The following is a 21,472-nucleotide window of genomic DNA, read 5'->3' as shown; positions in this document are numbered from 1 at the left end:
ATGCTTTTAAAGTGCACAAAAAGGAATATTTATTAACAAAAACAACAATGGATTGAGAATGTCAGTGGTGTAATCCAAATGCTTGGATGTGGTGTATGAGTGCATATGGAAGTGTTGAAGTGCAAAAACAAAGACAAACTCAAATGTGCAAAAGGAGGGGAGCTGAGGCCTGGCAACAAAACACCACAAGCATCAAGCGGCAGAGTGGACGCCAAAGGCGACCCAGAAGGTGGAGACAGCATGGTTTAAATGCCCTGTGCTCCAAATTAACAAATCAGCAGCACCTGTAAAGGGGAGGAGAACAAAGACAGACAACAAGACACCTGCAAACCAGCCCATAAGGCCCAGGGCCGTAACAAGCTACATTGCAAGAGTTGCGTACATGAAATTAGTTTGCCTAGGTTGCTTAAATAGCCCATCTGTGTTGTCACAATTCTGCGTAGTTTACATAGGATTTATATCAGGTAAGGTTGCTGACCAATCATGCACAGTATTGTCAGACATTAAACCAAGTAACACAAAGAATGCATCATTTTTCAATTAGGTTTTCTTCACAATCCCCTTAAGGCTGCAACAGTTAATTCTGTTGTTTTTCATATATTTAAACCAAATGCATTTTCCCTTCCTTTAAACTTTAAAACAATGTAGATGCTGTAGTCTGTGAACAGACAGTTTCTTAAACAATTACATTTTGCCATCCCACCCTTATGTCAATGATAGTTGTTAGATCAGCAGTGATCTTCATGATTATTGTCCAGCAGGGCATGATGTTTCTGTTATTAAAAAAAATATTTTTTTCTTTATTGGTTATATATAATAGTCTTCTTTCCTCAGAAAAATGCATTTGTGTTTGTATTAGTTGTAAGCCGTATACATAGATAAAAAAATATTACCATTCTTTGAAAAATATATTTATTTTAAAAAAAAATTCGAATTTGAGTGTCTTCTAATCACATTAAATACCGCTTGAGGGGAAAAGCAAAATACTTACAGATTAAGATCCACTCGGGTCCACTAAACTCCTAGCCTATGAAGGGCTTAGACTACACGGTTATGAAAACATACATTTCAATAGCTTTCGTAACTTTTCAATTTGACGCTCTGGCTACGTCACAGTTTCTAAGCAGGTGGTTGAAGCATATCTCGCGAGCGCTGGAATGTAACGGCTTGGAGTCAGGTAACCATGGAGACATTTCCCGAGTTAGCTAAACAGCTATTTGTCTGCTGTGCACTGCGCTGACTTGCCAGCTATCGTGTTTTGAGATATTAAATATTTAAGTACCCTTATTTGTATTGCTTGATACGATTAGACCTTCAGAAACAGACGAGCCATAAACGGAGAATTTATTTTGAGCAAATTCTTTGGGTGCATTTGGCTGATGTGACGTGTCATTGAAATGTTCAAGAACAATTACCAGGTATTTGTTAGGCTTACATAGGCCACAATTTGTTTGGTATTTAAATGTTTGCAAGTTATATTATTATTATTATTATTATTATTATTATTATTATTATTATTATTATTATTACTACAAAGTAGTAGTAGTAGAAGAAAAGGAGAAGGAGGAGGAAATAATGAATTCCTTCTATTTGTTGCAGGGGGGAGCTGTGTTTGATCTCTTCAGTGGACAAGGAAAGGACCCTGTAGCCAAATGGAAGCTTTGTGGGGGACCTTCGGCTATACATAAAGTGAGGTTTACAAGCAAGCTTCTATTTCTGCTTTTTTATTTACACCACAATCAATTTTAACAGGCCTATGTGTCCTCTAAGTCACGCTATTGTCGCATCCACACTACAGGGTTGCAGAAGCCATTCATGCAATATATGGTACAGTCTAATGTAGCATAGTGGAACAAAATACATCAGTGAGCACTATGCTAAGAAAAAAGCCAAAAATGTTATACAACAGCTCAATAACATAGTGTTCACTGCATAAGTGCCATATGGTGTCATCCTGATAAATCAGATCAGATGTTTGCTACACAGTTTTTGTGGAGGTCAGGTGCTTTTTTCATACAGAGCTGACAAATAATCTTACCTTCATTACAATAGATGCCAAGCAATACTGCCAACTAAACACTTTTTACAGCTGGAATTGATCTTGACACATAGACTTTATAGCTGAAGCCTCTTATATATGCTCCCATAAAAACCATTTGTTATCCCCTAGGGACATTTACACAACAGGTATACAGTCATACACGGAAAGGCCTCAGACTTAGTAAGACCTCTTCTGAATTATGTTCTCTCTTAGGAGTATAATAAAGAAGTTAAAGGATTTGTTTACTGTCTCGAAGGAAGCAGCCACACTGTCAAAATGCAAATGCCGAAGAATGCTAAGATGCCTCGTAAGTCAATATTATTCTTTTCATACATCCATCTGTAACATTACTTTTGTTTGTTTTTTAAATTTGCATGGTAATTAAAACTTTGTTGCTTTGTCGCAGTTGGGCTTATTCAACGATTTTTGATCATTCAAGTAAATATTTCAGAGCGGCATGACTTTTCTACTGAGCTTGTGTAAGTATATGAGAGTTTGAAATTATGTTTGTATATTATACAACCATCAAAATGGGACTTAATTTAAATAAAATAAAATATCAAAATTCATTTCAGTTATTCAGTTGGGTTCACATGTAATAGTTTTACTGTATACGGAATTATATCTTTGAAGCATCTACATGCTACATCTACAGCATCTAATTTTTATGACTATAGTTGACAGCTAAAATTCTATTTCTTAGAAAATTACAATATATTATGCAATTAACCTTTAATGAAGAAATGTGGTCGTCTGAAAAGTGTGGTCATGTAGCGGACATTATAAGCACAAAATACTCAGGCTCTTCTTGCATTGCAGTGTGGCATGAAGAGGACTGATTTTGGATCTGATTAAACACAGTAGACAAATACCAGCAGATCAGATAGCTCCCCAAATATTCAATATTTGTAGAAACTTCCCACTGTATTTGATGAAACTTGGATTCTGTTCTCCCCACACCTCCTATAGACTCTCAGACTTTAATTTCTAAATGAAGTGAAAAATGTACTTCAAAAATTTATCTGGAATAGTGCAGTCATTCCTTAGCCTAGGTAAAACTCCTTTGATGTCTATGGTTTAGGAGTGGCTTTGAAACTAGGACTAGAACAGTTGTAGCCTATGTTCTGGATCTGTCTGTGTGTTGTGACTTTTAAAGTGTCAAGTCTGGCTACAGTCCATGCCTTGTGAATTTCAACAAAATTTGTTACTTCACAATCCTCTCAAATGTTGGTTATCCATGTTCTTTGTGCACCTTTTTCTAATGAACTGTTTCCTTCCACTCAACCTTCCACACATATGCCTTCATAGTGATTACCTTTTTGGCTTACTTTTCTTATTTGATGTGTCAGTGGCTGTCTGCTGGACTACCACAGACAATGTGTCGACAATCTTCCTATGATTGGAAGACTGTGGACATTATGGTCTTTACATAATATTTCTAAGTTCAGATTTTTTATTATTATTATTATTATTATTATTATTATTATTATTATTATTATTATTATTATTATTATTATTATTATTATTATTGCATGGTATTTTTGGAAAAACAAAATTTTGGTTTGTCTAACTGTAAGACATTATCTTCAAAGTGAACAGAAAAATGCTCACTCTATGTGTAGTTAGTAAATATATAACATAAATAAATAAAGTAAATAAACTTTTTAATGAAATTCCTATTGACTGAGCTGTACCTGTAGCCCTAGAGAGGACCAAGACAGCTGCTCTATTAAAGTGAAGACATCTTTAAGAAGTCACATTAGATACCAATAAAGCTTAACATTTGTATAATCAGAATCTCCTAGTGACACCGTTGTAGCAGGTGATAATTTATGTGCTGTTGTGCTATCTGCTTTAAACAGGATAACGGATTTACAGCATCTTAAAAGAAGACTTTGCTTTTCAACAGTGCATAAAGAGATGTCTGCCACACTTTTGCACGCAAAGATACCTTTCACAGAGCTGAAGCGGAATACTGTGAGTATGTAATTCATGCTTTATGCATTCATTATGAATTTTTAAAAGCACTTTTGGCTATGTACTTTTTTTAATCTTTTTTCATGTTTAAATGTAAGCTGAACTGTATCACTAAAACCCTAAAATTATGTTGTATCTGTTGTCTCAGTGGTCCACTTTATGCATCGACCTTGAATCTTTTGCTAGTGGACTTTTCAAGGGATTTTCGACTCTGGATGGCATCACTTTGTTTGCTACCTGTAAAGTTCGGAGGATCTTCACTATGAAAACAGACCCTAAAGTCATGTCAGGTGATACTGATGCGTTTGGTTAGTGGTTAGAAGTTATCTCGCTTAGCCCTAATGCCATCTGCATATCTGGTTATTTGACTAACTGCTGTTCACTGAAGGAGTCCAGTGTTCCGAGCTTGAAGCATTGTTTTCAGTGAGTGTGTGTATGCATGCACATCTTGTGTATTTATGGTGAAGTATAAGATTAGATTTGGAAACAGTTTGCTGTTTTTGTTATGATGGTTTGCTGAAAGCTTATTGGTAGATTTAGTGAAAATGCACAATAGTACCAGGTGCAAAGATGTGGCTGGCCAGTACTTTTTTACACCATACCACTAATTTGTTTTTTGTGACATGATAATATGTCACAATGATATATTTTGGCCTGTTTTGCCAAAAATATCCCCACATTTTGTTAGAATTTTTCCAACTTTTCATGTTTTTTCTATTGCAGACACATTTCTTAATGGGGCTTGTCTCATGGAGATGATCCCTTGCAGTTTCTGGTACCCTTCGGATGTGAACCAAATTACTCACATGCTGAACTATGAGAATTTGCAGAAGGCCGAAGTGAAGTCTGATCCTTTTAGCTCAGCCTCTGGTAAGTAAGACAAAACCCCAGAATTGAAATAAGTCAGTGCAAAAGCAAAAGCTCTAAAACAATCCATTTCAATTAAAAATGACATTAGGTTATTTAACAATACAAAAAAACACAATAGAACAGATTATGCTCATCGTCATAGTTTTATGTGCTTTTGTGGTGGACTTTGCCTGCTCAGTCAGTGGTATTAGGCAGTTGGCTCTGCAGCTGCAGTTTGAGAAGGCCCTTTTATTGTTTCAGCTTGACTTTACCCTATGCACAAAGCAGGTGTAAGTTTTATGTGGAGCTTATTTTTCTTCCTGAAATCTTAACCTAAACCTTGTTTTGCTATGAACTGGCGGTGGATGGAGAGGTTGGCCCTTATCTTGAGCATCAGTACCTGACCAGATCCACTGCTCTAGTGAAAGAAATCCCTGCTGCCTGAAGAGATTTCTTTGAAGGAAAAGGGATGTTATTTCAGAAAAAATAGCAATAGTGACGTGCTCAACATCTATAAATAATATGATGAAGGTATTTCCATGATACTTCTAACCATCTTATGTAACCGAAATCTTTGGAGCACCATGTGGGCAGGTGGGGGGTGCTGCCTTTTATGGTTATTGGTAGAGAGTTAGTACAAATTGGACAAGTCATCAGTAAATCATAGAATAAGACACCCAGGACAGTATGTGCACAGTCTTAACCTTTTATACTACAAATTCATAAGACAAGACAGCAAAGCTTGTCAAATTTATTTGTACAGCAACATTCAAGATAGTGCAGTTCTTTACAGCAGATTAAACATAGGAAATCACATAAGGTAAGAAATATTTTAAAAGAATTACAGTAAAAATGAATACATCACATGAAATAAATGTTATACATTATGCCAATATAAACATATTAATAGTTCAGGTGATAAAAGTGAATTAAAGAAATAATAATCTTAGACACAAATGAGGAAGCTGTGACTCCTTTACACACAATTAACAGTTATGTAAAGCAGTCAACAGTTTTACACATCTCAAATTGTAAGGCATGTTTTCTACTTGTTTTTGCTCCTACAAAATTGATCCAAAAATGTAGGACTATGGCCTAGTAGAAAACCATTATTTGCTTCAGGTGTGGTGAGTCAGGGAAAAATCTAAAAATCATAGCTTGGCTTAGTAATTGACTTCATTGGGATGTTAAAATATATGCCAACACATTGAGCCTCATTAAGTTAAGATAAGTGCTACAGTTAAGTCCAAATTATTAAAACCCTTACCTGATTTACATGTAATGTAATCTTTTAATTTTGTCAACATTCTTCTTTAGACAGGAAGTAATATTTGAATTACTTAAAATATTACTTTATTATTTGAAGTAATATTACTCTAACCTAAGCCGTTCAGTTCATTACCAAAGATAAACCATCAAAATACAAGTTGGAACATGAAAAACTATGGGTGCTAATTGTAACAAGGGTTTTCTGTGGTGCCATTAATAAAGTTTTTTGTTGATTTTTGAGAAGGATATGAAGAGTTTTTGTTTTTTTTGACATTTTACGCATTCTATATACTGTAAGACAATGTTAATAAAAACTGCTAAAATGTTTTTTTTTCATTGATTCCCATGTTATATTGTTTTACTATCTTTTGATAGATTTATTTGTCCTATGACCAAGAATGTATTGATTGAATGGAAATAGATAATAAACTAGATAAGTGTATAAACAATTTTGGTTTAATGATAGTTATCTCTGCCCTTGTGTCTTTTGATTAAAAAACAAAAACGTTTTTCTTGTTTGCCTTAACCTGGAAGAAATTCTGACCCATCCAGTTAAAGATGTGCTTAGAGACTGTAAAAGATTATTTTCATTAGGTGACAAAAAATATTAGAGTAATTAAAATAAATATAAGTCAGCGGTACACATATAGATGTTGAATAATAGAGACCTTATTATGAAGATGTAATTTTCTTTTGTTTCAGATTTCTAATTGGAATTTAGGAAGCAGTCCAAGTATAAAATAAAGTTGTCAAACTTTAGGACCTTTACATTTTCTGAACCACATGACAGGCATATATCTATGGGAAATAGCAAAGATGTTGCTTAGAAAAAAACATTCCAATGATGTCATTTTATGTAATTAGAGTAAAGCTGATAGACAGTTAATACATTTGTATAGAGGATTGCATGTTTATAATAACACTTTTTATTGTGCGAAATTCCTTTATTTCTCATTTTTGTGTTTATTTGGATCTTACCTGCTCTTGAGAAGCTGCAATTATCTCCTCAAACCGAAAGACATGCACCAGTAATCCAGTTCTGTTGCCTTCGTGGCCTTTTTTTATCAGCGTATATTTATTTGTTCTGACAGCTGTCCAAGTCATGTTGAATCAAGCAGTATTGGCCTTAGTTGAGAGCAGTAACCACACACGGGAAAAATCTTTTCATAATTAGCATCTACGTTATTAACACAACATACCTAATCATAATTAAAACGATTGCTATTAAAGTAGGTGTCCAATTTAACTAGGACAGAGTTGTTTGTTGAATGCATTTCCTTCAGTACCCAAACTGTCAAAAACTGTTACAAGGAAGGCTACGTTTTTCTTTTCGTTTTTTTTTTTTTTTGTCATGCGACAACAAACAATGCCTGTTTATCTCAGTCCTACACCAAAGACTCTTTGTTGCGCTGAAGGTCAATGAATTTTCACAGATCCAAATCACTGTTGAAACTACTTCTCCAGAGCCAGCTATCATACCTATATCTCATTGTAATCCTTTCTGTTATCCCATTCTTTATGGGCTTTTGCAGATTTGAAGCACACTGAAATTTATTCACACAACAGGTACAGCTCAGTGTGTTCCATCTGCTGTATCAGAGAAGTGTGATTTCCTCTTTCCTTCTTAGAACGTCCAGCTAAGCTCGGTCGGTATCATGTTGTCGATCATGTTTGTCTTGCGGACTGAAAGTGTTTGCTGTGCGCTTTGATGAGGATCAGATAGAACGTGTGTTTTGCTGTTAGCTTCAGCAGAGGTGGTCCTGATTAGCCCTGGCACAGATACAGCAAGGTCAGGTTGATGCCATATCAGAACAACTCCCACTTCAGCCCATTATTTTCACATGATGAAATGGCACTGATAGCCAGAAACACATCTTTCAACTCTATTAGATAAACTCCAATTTAACTGAAATCTAGTTATTAGGTGTTTATGTATCTTTATGCATAAGTGCTATTAGTTGATGAAGACAGGATCATCTGTATCATGAAATGCTTAAAGTTTATTATTGGGTAGTTTGCAATGTCTTGCATCCTAAACATACTCCTGTGTATAAGCTAAACATGTTTGTTTTAAAAGTTTTTTTTTCTTCAGTTACAGTGAAAAAGAAACTTTTAATAGGCCTTGTTACCAGACAAAACACTGCTTCTCTCTGACCTTAAATAGACCGTTCTGTGCACCAATGAGATGTGGAAATTTCTTTCTTTTTGCAGTACCTGATCAGTCTTCCACTGCCATATCAACTAGTTATCGGAGAACCAAGCCCCAGGGTGTTTTACAGACAGCCGCGGGCTCCAGAGCTTCTTCAGCATCTCCAAATACTGGAAGAACAAGCATTGCACACTTGGACAGAATGGAGAGAAGTGTATGGTTTATTTACATTACTGTAATCTATCTCATGCCAGAGGAAAGTGGACTTAAAAGACTTTGCTAAAATAGCTAAGGTTCTCTTTGTGCTCTCAAAACAGCTGTGGCCCCAGAGCCATGTACTTCAGAAACCCTCTTAGGATGCTTAATTGTAAAAACACCAAGCATATAGTTCCTTAAAAATCTGTTCTGTATAATCTGAGGGCCGGATTAGTGTCGCTTTTTCACCACTTAACCCATCCCTTAAAAAGCTCTGTTGGAATAAAATGTGGAATTGTTGAATACTTTAAAATGTTCAAACTATTTCAGAAACATTATTCAGATGAAAGAGAGAACAATGTGGAGAAAATTGTTGTCATGTTAATTCAATTTGGAGCAATGTTGAGCCAATCAGTAATATCAAGCATAAACTTGTCTGCTTGCAACCAATGTTTTCCATCTGAACATTACTTAGAATACAAGATTAATATTTTTCAATCATTTTTACACATAGTATCCCTGCTTAAATCTAACCCACAGTTGTATGCTGACTATTTGTACACCCTGATATTAAGGGAGATTGATCACATCCAACTTCTGTTACTAAAAGATCGGGTTTAGAGATTTCTGTTGTTATTCTGGTAGTTAACAGACACAGTGTTCTTTGTGGTCAGCTTGTGAAAGTTCAGTCAGACATTGTTTGTCTGAATAATTTGGAAACCAAAAGAAGCCCATATAGGCCAACTTCCGGTTAAAATTATTTATCTTTAAACTATAATATTTGCAATCCTAATAGTTCTATTCACAATCCTAATAGTTCTATTATCTTTACATGCATTTTTTATGCATATAAAGATACACAACCTAAAAAAATAACACTCTTGTGTTGCCTGTTAATATATTGGATACCCCAGCATATAAAATATGAGCTGTATCTAATCCAAACTAAGATGAATATTTTAAACATGCAGAAAACTTCTCAGGCATTGTACATATCAAAAACCATATTTGCCATTGCTACAACATTTAAGTGCTGCTGAAACGTTATGAGATCTCTTTGTATGCCATGCATGCCAGGAAAGCTGTTTCCAGGAATGAATAACTCAGTTTGGCCCGTCGAATGCTTGGAGTAGCTAATATCAGCAGACTTGACTCTGTCTATTTGGTAATTCATCTGATAAGTGTTTCACTGCTTGTGGGCACACATTGATTGTGTATAGTGAGCAAACAATACTGTTCAACCCAAGTAAAAAATGTTTTTAGATATGTCACCATCTGTGGCAAATTAAGAAATAATGTAGCAGAATCTTAAGATTCAGTCCAAACAATGTGTTCTCCAATATGCACAAAGACTCCTTTCTGCTTTATCTAATATTCTGGATTTCAAGAATGACTTGCTGCCACCAGAAAGTCCTTCCATTTTTAAAAATGGACCATGTGACCATGTCTATTAGAGTTATAAGTAGTGTTTCAAGCACTTTGTAGATTAGTAATTCTAACTGCTCAGACAACCCTTCACTGTAAAACATGTCACAGAGCCTCAAACTACTCTGACCCCTTGAGAAGGGAATAACCTTCTCTGGGCAGCTTTTAGTAGGTATTAAACATGTAATATGGTTAATTGCCTGCCTTTTTGCATAAGGCTTTGCACAAATCGATGTAGTTCTTTGTGAATTATCTGTGTCATTAGAGTACAAAAATGTAGGAAAATTGTGTTATCGAGCCTTTACCGTATGTACCTTTTGATATTGTACCACAGGTTTCTCCATCATGTAGACTGAATAAAAAGGAGCCCGCTGAGAGCCAGCATGTTACCATGGTTGGTGAGCATTTCTCCCAGGGTCAACAGTCCCTTACTTCGGTAAAAGGTAAATCTGAGTATATATCCAACTGTTTTTTTATTGTGTGAACATTTTCAACAATTTTGAATGCCCTTGTTCTGCTATTTCATCTATCAAAATCTCTGTTTTTTTTCCTTTGTGAGCATTGTTGTGTACTTGCTTAAACTAACAACTCAGGATACAGCAGTCAATACACAATAATGTTTGTAACACAAAAATGGAGAGAATCTAGATTTGTCAGGGTACAGTTAGTTGTCAGTAAAATGAAAAAATAAGAAACAATCATGAAAGGTTTCACATGGTCCTTGAAAAATATGTATACCCAAGGAGAAAAGGAAATAGTTACTGATGTCACTGCTGCCACATCTTCAGTAAGCCATAATGATGTTGGATTTGCTGATGGTTATAATTTATTTATCCTTAGTAATTTATCCAGAGTCTCAAATGAATGTCTTCTTACCTTTCCCCACAATACATCAAAAGCAAAACAACTTTCTCTGAGATAATGTGAAACTGGCTAAAGTTTGATAGGTCCCCGATTAACAAAAGCAAGATTTTGTATTTGATTATAGGTTAACTTTGGTGCTTAGTTAACTTTTTCAACTATTTAAACAGGTAGTAAAATATAGTATCTTTATTATTTCGTGGCAGCATCTTTTGCTGCAGTCATTGTCGTAGGTGTCCTCTGTACTTCACAACATAAGACTTGATTTGACTTGCCAAAGAGCTCCAGTTTTTATTTTAGCTCCAGTCATTTTAGTTTAAAAAATATACCCCAGAAACTTTGGGCCTCGTCAACATGCATAATAGCAAATGACATAAAGATGTCTTTGTTGGATGTTCTTGTAAGTGGTGAAGCCTTTGTAGAGCTTCTTCATTGCTACTCATTATGGATCAGAACGCATGAGATGATTTGACAAAGCTTTACTTTGCAGTTTAGCTTGGCTCTTTTCTACCTTTTGGACTATTTACCCAAGATTACATTTAGTCTTGCTTTTAGTAACAGGATCATGTTATATGCTATAGCTGTTTAAGATCTTTTTGTAGCCCTTAATAGATCTTCTAAGCTCTCTCTGGTTCATGTTCATGATGGTGCAAACAACACGAAATATCCAGCAGCACATTTGTTTCTTTTTAAATGACTACATAGCTAATAAAATGCTTGATAGCAAACGTGATAGTACTCAAGGTTAAATACTTAGTTTAAAACTTGACTGTGATACAATTATTCATCGTTTCTTTTCGGGAGCTTTTGCATCTCTAGCCAGAAACTATTGCCAACTGAGACTGATGGTTCCTAACTTTTTTGGCAGCTTTCTTTAATAGCACACTATAAGAAGTAAAATAAAAAAAGAAAACCGAATAAGGACCGCAAAAATACTGCACACATTTCTCTTTTGGTACAAACTGATCTTAAATTTTATTGCACTGGGAAACCCAAAAAGAGAAAATATCAATAAAAATGTCCATATGTTGGATTTTATTTTGTGTTTTTTTTAATATATGAAAAAAATATCCAGTCATAAACTACATTGGGATAATAATGCATTTCTGACTTATCAGCACCACTTTTTTTTTTTTTATCGCCCCGCAAGGGGTCTTTTTGTGGGCTCTAGTGTCCCTTTTTTCAAAGTAGGCTGACAGGAAAGGGGGAAGGAGAGGGCGGAAGACATGCGGTAAACGTCGTCGGGTCCGGGAGTCGAACCTGCGACAGCCACGTCGAGGCTACGTTTGCCTGAATGTGGGTCGCGCTAACCCCTCCGCCACCACGGCACGCCCATCAGCACCACTTTTGACATTTATTAAACATAAACAACTGCAGTTTGCATTACAAACATAAAGGATAGGCTAAGCTAGTTGAAAAGGTATACATAATGGGCTCAGGCCCAGGTAGGCAAGGCTAGCCAAGTTAATGTAATTGCTTTAGTACATTTTTAGACAATGAAAACACACTTTTACATACACAAACCACTATATTTTTTATACCATAAAAACATACTGTATTCATCCTCTTTATTAAAAAAATCTTTCCATACAGCTTAATGACCTTTCAAGCGCACTTGAAATGTACATTTTTACCATTTTTAAATATCTATATGCCAGCTTTTTCTCTCTAAGTATTATCTGAAATATTTGACCTCAACACAAAAGGCCACAGTAAAATTGCTAACCTTAAGATAAATAAAAAGTTGCATAGAAGGCAATGACAGTTTCAATAAGCTCTAATGATACCAACAAGTTTGTCCATATGTATATATATATATAGTAAAGCTGTGGACTGGTCCTTGAAAAAGAAAATATGAGGATGAATTGTTGGAGAGCACACGTACACCCTTGACATATCTACAGTAATAGGATGAATGTAAAAATATTAAAAGAAAGTGTCACTGACTTTGCCACTGCAAGGAACCTAGATAACTTTGGCTCATTACATGGCATCTCCTGTGGCAGAGAATCCTTCTAAGAAAATGATTCAGTTTCTTCCAAGCTCCGTGCCCTTTCAGAAGTATTACTTATAGGGCAACAAAAAATAAGCCCTGTTTCTGCAGAGTACGAAGTCTCTCGAGCATCCAATAACAGCCTTTATGATTGGTAATACACTATCCTTTCAGCACGACTGAATGCAAAATCTGGCTGATTAAAATTCCTTAATTCAGCCGAACATAATGCAGCTGGATATATTCTTTTTGCAATGAATGAATGTAAGAAGCTCAGTTGCCGAAATGCCTTCATTATTAGGAATTTTCACAGTGCATAATCAGTTCACAGATATGCTTCTGGCAAGCTTTAATAACATTGTTGTTTGAATCTATTGTTATAAACCATTTTCTGATGTTCAAATTATTATTTGTAGGAGAATCTTGCAAATTACAACCCCACCCGCCCAAACAAAGGGTGTTTGGTAAGCAGGGATCTAAGAAGTTACGGATCCTGAGTGCTGGAAGAGAGAGGGTATCATCAGGTACATTACATACACATATCAATTTATTGTATTGTGTTTTTATTTAGTTAAGAATGAACTTTTTGGTTATATCCCCCAGATGCTGAATTTGGTGGTAAAAGCAGTGGAAGGAGGGATAATAGCCCTTTTCCATCCAGTCAGCCAGAGAGCAGCCAGCAACTTCAAACTCAAGAAGAAATGTCGCCCAACCTAGTAATGGGTAAGGGAAAATAAAAATGATGTGAATTTTAAGACAAAGCAAAAGTCACAGTATCATAATAAGACAGTGAGGGATGAGAACATAAAACAATATATATATATATATATATATATATATATATATATATATATATATATATATATATATATATATATATATATATATATATATATATTGATATGCAGGTTGGATGGTTTTGCATGTTCTGATTTTCCTAGACGGCTACTTTATACTTGAGAAAATAGTCAGTCCCACTCTTCAGATAATTCATAAATTAGATCACTCCAAAATATTGCATGAATTTTAATGCTTCTATGCTGCATATGTGCTTTTGTTCCCCCTTTTAAATTTTACATAACCCACATCAGGGCCACTTGCATGACCCTCCTCTCTCCAACCTGTGCTCTCTTCCCCACCGCCATCCCCCCACGTAACCCTCATGTGCACACACACCCACACTCCCATTGTCCTTGCAAAACGAGTGCATGTGTTCTGAGAGCTCATTTATGGAGGTTTCTCCACAAGCAGTAAGCTCCTTTGGTGCAGCCCTGCCCACAGATGGAAAGTAGTTAGTTCATTAATGGTAATGTGGCACATTAAATAAAAGTCAGAGGGACATCTCCTGGGCCCAGGGTTTGCCACACAGTGGGCAATTAGAGGAAGTGATTATACTGTCGAGAGGTTCAAATGTGCTCACTCATTCAGATTTAGGTGCCTCTGTCTTTTAACTGAGGTTTATCTTGGAGAATAAAGATTCACCGTGTCTTATTTGCACTTACACATTGAAGAAACTTTCATTTAAGCTTGTAAAAGCTTTTTTCCCCTTGATTGTGCATATAGTGCCTTGCAAAGGTATTCATATACCTTGATCTTGTTTACACTACACCCACAAGCTTCTGGGTAATTTTTAATGATTTTATGTGATAGGCGAATGCAGAGTAGTGTATTTTTTATAAATCCTAATTAAATAGTTCTGTTTACAGAGGGCATTGGCCCTCTGTACATTGATACCCATAAGTCAAATTCAAGACAACCAACTGTGGAGAGCCACAGCTCAGGTGGAAGACTCTATCAACAGGACAATAATTATTTCACACAATTTTAAAACTGCGCATTTCCTTGAACATACTTGACATAAAAGTCCCTGCTAAAAAGGGACTGATCAGATAAGATGTGAAGATTGGGGGAAATACTAACGGAAGAAAGCCTATTGGAGGCTGCAAAGGGCTTGAGACTGGGGTGGAGGGTCATGAGTCAGCAGGAAAAACCTAAACATACAGCCAGAGCAAGAATGGAATGGCTTAGATTGCATATTCATGTGTTAAAATGGCACAGTCAAAGTCCGTATCTAAATACAATTGAGAATTTGTGGCAAGAGTTGAAAATTGATGTTCACAGATGTTCCCCATTCAATCTGATTGAGTGTGAGCGTTTTTGGAAGCACAGGCAGAAACTTGCAAAGCTGTTGCTGAAATGAAAAAAATATTTCTGCAATGCATTGACTTAGTGAGGCTTAATACATTCTCAGCACACACCATAGCTGTAGTTTTATTTATATTTACATGGTTACCTCATTCAGAGATTTCTATAATAAATACATGAAAGGAATTTAACATATCATGGCCACAAATGCCAGGAATGAAGGTAGACTTTTCCAGGCAGAGAAATTAATTACAACTATGCATACTGGTATCAAAGATTGCTAAGTGAGTATTATCAATAAGAATAGCATCACACCATCTTGAAAAAGATGTTCTGTTCATAGAGAAATTACTCATCAAAAACAGCTAAGAAGTAAATTAACTTGGAACGCAGAATAAATGAGTGTATTTATAATTCTAGATGAGCAGAGCTGCAGCCCTGCCAATGCAAGTATGGAAGCCGCCCCCACACCAGTGGAGTCTCAACTTCGATCAGGTTTGTCTTTTGACCCGGAGGTCTGGAACAGCCGGGAGAGTAATGAGGGGTCCGAGCCCCAGCTCACTTTGCAGAAGGAGGTGTTCACTTTCTCATCTCAGCCCCACTCACCCAAGCGAGGGCAAAGCCAGGGTGACCAGGAGAAGATGGATCTGGGAGACAGTCAGGTCCAGAGCACTGGTGGGGGGCGGCGTCAAGCGCAGCCTGAGGATGACTTTATCGGCAGTGAAAGTGATGAGGTATGTCCGTTTCTTGTGAGCCACAGAATCACAAAGGTTTAATGTGCTTTCTATAATACCAGATAACTAATTACAAGCAGAACATCTGCTTTATGTCACAGAGAATACTATTTTTGACAGCGTTGCAGTAGATTTTAAAGCTGCCCTTGCCATTTTTTGCCAAGCAGCATAGTTGAATTTTTTCTAGCACACGTGACCCACGTTAAGTCCTACAATATGTTTAAAGTTAAATTAAGTTTACTTTGTTAAAATTTAAGACATTTACATCATCAATTGTAAGAGTCAGAATTAATTGTGCATTTATCATTTGAAGTGAAGAGTTTACTGTTGCACATTTCAGTTCAAAAGTCAAAGTTGCTCGTCATCACATCATATATTAATTACTCTGCTATTTGTATTAAAGAGCAGGATTTTTTATGCTGAGCAGGGAAATTAAAACTGTAGAAATAAAATCATGAAGATCTATCTTCAAAGAAATGCTAATTGCTTTTACTTATTTAAAACGTGGTAATAAGTCTGATAATTCACAGCTAAGAACCTTTTTGTTGTGCAGTTGGTCTTTGTCATTAGAATACAGGAGCCGGTTTAACCATACAGAAAGATTCTAGAGCACATGCACACACCAGAAATCAGGCACTCACAGTCTTTGCTAAACCATTAGTAGGACATTTTAATACTTCAAAATAACTGAATCTTTTATACTGACCTTTTTGAACCGCAGGTATAACATTTTTTTCCATAAAATTTTTGACTGAACTGACATTTACTTTTAGAATTCCCTTTCTAGTCAGATTTGAGAAGGTTTTTACACTGCCTTGCAAAAGTATTTATTCCCTTTTATTTTTCTTTTCAGTTTGTCACATTACAACCACAAGTTTAAGCATCTTGTATGGGGATATGATATAATAGTTCAATACAAATTAGTGTATAATTTTGAGACAGGAAGAAAACTATAAATGTTCTCAAAATGTACAAATAGACATTTGAAATGTTTATATTAAGCTCCCCTGAGTATATCCTTTGTGGAATGATCTTTCACTGTAATTGCAGCTGCAAGCCTTTTGAGATATTTCTTTTCCAAACTTAGTTATTTTTTTTCCTATTTCTCTTTGCAAAATAGCTTAAGTTGAGTCAGAATAAATAGCGTATACAGTTGCAAGTCTTGCCACAGACTCTAAATTGATTTAGGACTGGAAGTTTCTGGGTTCCTTCTAACACTTGCATATAATTTGATCTAAGATGGTGGTTTTGTGAGATGGTGTTACTAAGATTAAAATATGCACCGGTGAACTCTGCTAACTAATTAGTTGGATCCAGAAGGCAATTATAACAGTTGGATTGGATTTTATTTAGGGGTATTTGAGTTAAGAGAAGCACTACTTTCTGTTGATTTATTACAAATAATATAATATTGTGCATTGCCTTACCTTTAATTATTTGTGAAAAAGATTCATGGGAAATTAATGCTTTGATAAGGCACTGTATATCTAATACCCCTGCATCTAGGTGGAAGTGGCCAGTCCTCTTCAAAGCTGTAATTTTACATAATGTATTCAATACTTTATGATAAGTTATATATATACAGTATAGACCAAAGGTTTGGACACACCTTTTAATTCAATGAGTTTCCTTTATTTTCATGACTATTGACATTGTAGATTCACACTGAAGGCATCAAAACTGTGAATAACACATGTGGAAATATGCACTAAACAAAAAAGTATAAAACAACTGAAAATACCCCTTATATTCTAGTTTCTTCAAAGTAGCAACCTTTTGCTGTGATTACTACTTTGCACACACTCTGCATTTTCTTGATGAGCTTCAAGAGGTAGTCACCTGAAATGGTTTTCACTTCATAGGTGTGCCCTGTCAGGTTAATAAGTGGGATTTCTTGCCTTATAAATAGTCATGAAAATAAAGAAAACCCATTTTAATTAGAAGGTGTGTCTAAACCTTTGGTCTGTACTATATATATATATATATATATATATATATATAAAATTCCCTTCTCACCCACCGCGGGTGGTTCTTATCCTCTGAGCTCGGGTCCTCTACCAGAGGCCTGGGAGCTTGAGGGTTCTGCGCAGTATCTTGGCTGTGCCAAGGACTACACATTTTTGGACTGAGACGTCTGATGTTGTTCCTGGGATCTGTTGTAGCCATTGGTCCAGTTTGGGGGTGACTGCCCCGAGGGCCCCGATGACCATAGGCACCACTGTGGTCTTCATCTTCCAGGCCCTCTCCAGTTCCTTCCTGAGGCCCTGGTATTTCTCTAGTTTCTCGTGCTCCTTTTTCCTGATGTTGCAGTCACTTGGTATTGCTACATCTACCACAACGGCTTTCCTCTGTTGTTTATCCACTACGACAATGTCTGGTTGGTTCGCCATTACCATTTTGTCTGTCTGGATCTGGAAGTCCCACAGGATCTTAGCTCTGGCGTTCTCCGCCACCTTTGGGGGTGTTTCCCACTTTGATCTCGGGGTTTCCAGTCCATATTCTGCACAGATGTTTCTGTACACTATGCCTGCAACTTGGTTATGTCGTTCCATGTACGCTTTCCCTGCCAGTATCTTGCACCCTGCTGTTATGTGCTGGACTGTCTCAGGGACCTCCTTGCACAACCTACACCTTGGGTCTTGTCTGGTGTGGTAGATCTGGGCCTCTATTGCTCTGGTGTTTAGGGCCTGTTCCTGGGCGGCCAGGATGAGGGCCTCTGTGCTGTCCTTGAGTCCAGCTTTTTCCAGCCATTGGTAGGATTTACTGATATCAGCAACTTGGGTTATTTGCTGGTGGTACATCCCATGTAGGGGCTTGTCCTTCCATGATGGTATCTCTGGCACCTCAACCTCCGTTCCCTGTTGTCTGAGACATTCACTGAGCACATTGTCTGTTGAGGCTTTGTCCCTGATGTATTTATGGATCTTAGTTGTTTCGTCCTGGACTGTGGTTCTCACACTCACTAGTCCTCTGCTTCCTTCCTTGCGGCTCGTGTACAGTCTCAGGGTGCTTTATTTGGGATGGAACCCTCCGTGCATTGTTAGTAGTTTTCTAGTCTTAATATCCGTGGCTTTTATCTCCTCCTTTGGCCAGCTAATTATTCCAGCAGGGTATCTGATTACTGGCAGGGCATAGCTGTTTATCGCACGGATTTTGTTCTGAAATATATATATATATATATATATATATATATATATATATATATATATATATATATATATATATACCATACCATACCATACCAACTTTATTTATAAAGCACTTTAAAACAACCACAGCTGATACAAAGTGCTGTACATCAAAACACAACATAACAATAAAAAAAACATAAAATAAAAACTTACAGTTTAAAAACAAAAACAAAAAAAAAAAACATACAATTTAAAACTAGATCCCGCTAGAGTTAAAAGCCAAATAAAATAGATGGGTTTTAAGACGAGCTTTAAAAGTGGACAGTGAAGGGGCCTCCCTGACCTGCAAAGGCAAGTTGTTCCATAATTTGGGGCCCATGACAGAGAAAGCCCTGTCCCCTCTGAGCTTCCTTCTTGATCTCGGTACCTCCAAAAGCAGCTGATCTGCGGACCTAAGAGACCGATAAGGTATGTATGGGTGAAGAAGCTCAGAGAGGTAAGCCGGGGCAAGATTATGTAGTGATTTAAAAACAAACATAAGAATTTTAAAATGAATTCTAAAATATACCGGCAGCCAGTGAAGTGAGGCCAGGACAGGGGTCATATATATATAATAATGGAAAGCAAGCGAAAAGTATAAATGCAAAGAAAGAGCTCAGTATAAGTGTTTGCTTTGTATGTGGGGAAGAGTCACATGGTATACTCATGCGCAAACTCACTGCACACCCACACACCCTCTCACAAACACACTTACACACCCACATGGAGACAGGTTGTTAGAGGAAAGCATCTTTCTCTCTATGCAATCAAATGATCATGTAGCCTCTTCGTTGAATCTGTCTGAACACTTCAAAAAAAAAAGAGCACTTCAAAAGAAACAAACACCGCTGTACGAGTGGACGCCCTGAGGTTTTCAAAATACAGTATCGTGTTTTGTATGTAATTGTTTTTATCTGCTGCTGTTTCTGTATTATTGATGCATCTATTGCATAAAACATGCCAATAACATCTAGAAAAACACGAACAATGCCTCCAAAATCCTAACCAATTTAGAAAGTCACTGCTACTTCATCAGTCATTGTAAAACTTTGTGTCAGTTATCATAATTTTCCACAAGAACATTTACACACATTTGTGCTCTGTGATGATCATTAGCACAATTTAAAAAATTATGAATATTTCCCAATGAAATTAGACAAACTAAGTGTTTGAAATTGTTTCAAGTCTGTGTGTTTAAATTTCAAATTTTTATAGCTGGCAAAATATAAAACAAAATATTTGTACAGGTGCCAAAATTTTGGAGTACAGTCCTGCAAATTTTGCACAACTTTTAATAAAACTAAGGAAACCACTCTGGATTGGGTATATTATAGCAAATACCCTGTTTGAAGGGCTTTTGTTAGATTAGTCAGTTAGCTTTGTTACAGACGTGTAAGTGAAACAGTGTTGCTTTTAATGTAACACTGTAAAAACCCAACATTTCTCTCATGCACTCAGAAACCTTGCTATATTGGTCTAAGTACCTTTCAGTCCTACTCATCTGGTAATTCACATGCAACCTTCCTGAGCTTCAGTGATGGCTACATAAGCACCTGTGAGTGAGCCATAAGAGGATCTTGATAAAGTCACAAAAAGGAGATTTGTTAAGACCAGAATAAGAACAACACTGACAATTCTGTGGAGCTGGTTAAAGAAAATGTTGAAGTATTTTGACAATTAAATTTAGGTAAAACCACAAATTAAAAAGTTACACAGAAGGAAATTAGATAACTAGTTGGAGCTATTCTTTGCTTATAGAGATCATGATTTAGTGAAACTTGTAATAATATACACTGTAAGTAATTCAAGATAGATGTGCTCTTAAAAAACTTCTGACAAAAAATTACTTAGGCTGTTATTTTAGAAAAGTGATAATACACAGACTTGTACACAATATGAACATTATGTTGTTTTTGACCAATAGCTTTACATTTAGTGACTAATGTCTTAAATTTCCAGGCTAAAGATGTTCAGAGTTACTAATTTATTGATGCCCAAGCTTTTCACAAAACGAAGGTTTATATTTGTAGTTAGTACTTCACATATTTCAATATAATGTGGGTATAGATGTTGACAGGACATAATATTTCAGTCTCTGATTTTTTTCAGTTTTCACCATCTGATCATTTTTTGAGTTAAACATTTTTACACTGTGTTTTGTATGTTGGAGTTTTTAGATATTTTATTTTTTGAAGTTTGTTTTTCCTGTTTATTTTTCTTTCATCTTCTACTATTCCTTAGTTTTTCTAGTCCTATTGTTTGTTTGCTATAACATCCATTGGTATACTTTTCATTTTGTCTTTATCAGTCAGTGTTGTGGTGCAGTTGTAATAAAGTGTATTTACTCTTGTTATCCTGCTTTCTGGGTTCCTGAACTTTCTGTTGTTACATGTATGAAGTTTTCTGGTACTTCGGTCCTGTTAGTTTGGAGGAGATATAAGGCAGCTGATAATGCTTATTTTGACTTTAAGCAGTGATCTCCGCTGGTTAGTCCTGGCTTTTGGTCATCCACTTTTTACTTCGGCTTTGAAAAGGATGATTGTTTGTTTCATAACAAGAACAGGCATAAAAGTTTGACACAATCATAAATGCTCACATTTCAAAACCAATAAGAGATGAGTACTTGTAACATCATAAATAGAAAAATCAGACACCCTTTACTAT

The 21,472-nt window shown here is 36.1% G+C and overlaps 1 protein-coding gene across 1 annotated transcript in view; it reads left to right on the top strand.

The window, feature by feature from the left end:
• Positions 1 to 1,242: 1,242 nt before the first annotated feature.
• The window catches only part of c20h3orf67 (chromosome 20 C3orf67 homolog), a 43,410-nt gene continuing 23,180 nt past the window's right edge, over positions 1,243 to 21,472 (top strand). The window contains exons 1-12 of the mRNA XM_023324670.1: positions 1,243 to 1,418; positions 1,600 to 1,689; positions 2,255 to 2,348; positions 2,448 to 2,520; positions 3,904 to 4,018; positions 4,167 to 4,308; positions 4,742 to 4,888; positions 8,348 to 8,499; positions 10,240 to 10,348; positions 13,176 to 13,283; positions 13,363 to 13,482; positions 15,325 to 15,638. Of these exons, the coding sequence (XP_023180438.1) occupies positions 1,398 to 1,418; positions 1,600 to 1,689; positions 2,255 to 2,348; positions 2,448 to 2,520; positions 3,904 to 4,018; positions 4,167 to 4,308; positions 4,742 to 4,888; positions 8,348 to 8,499; positions 10,240 to 10,348; positions 13,176 to 13,283; positions 13,363 to 13,482; positions 15,325 to 15,638 (1,485 nt within the window). The 5' untranslated portion in view covers positions 1,243 to 1,397. The remainder of the gene's footprint in view (positions 1,419 to 1,599; positions 1,690 to 2,254; positions 2,349 to 2,447; positions 2,521 to 3,903; positions 4,019 to 4,166; positions 4,309 to 4,741; positions 4,889 to 8,347; positions 8,500 to 10,239; positions 10,349 to 13,175; positions 13,284 to 13,362; positions 13,483 to 15,324; positions 15,639 to 21,472) is intronic.

The sequence above is a fragment of the Xiphophorus maculatus genome, chromosome 20 (genome assembly GCF_002775205.1).
Source record: "Xiphophorus maculatus strain JP 163 A chromosome 20, X_maculatus-5.0-male, whole genome shotgun sequence".
Lineage (NCBI taxonomy): Eukaryota > Metazoa > Chordata > Actinopteri > Cyprinodontiformes > Poeciliidae > Xiphophorus > Xiphophorus maculatus.
Note: the sequence above shows the minus strand (reverse complement) of the source record. Positions and strands in the feature narration are given on the sequence as shown.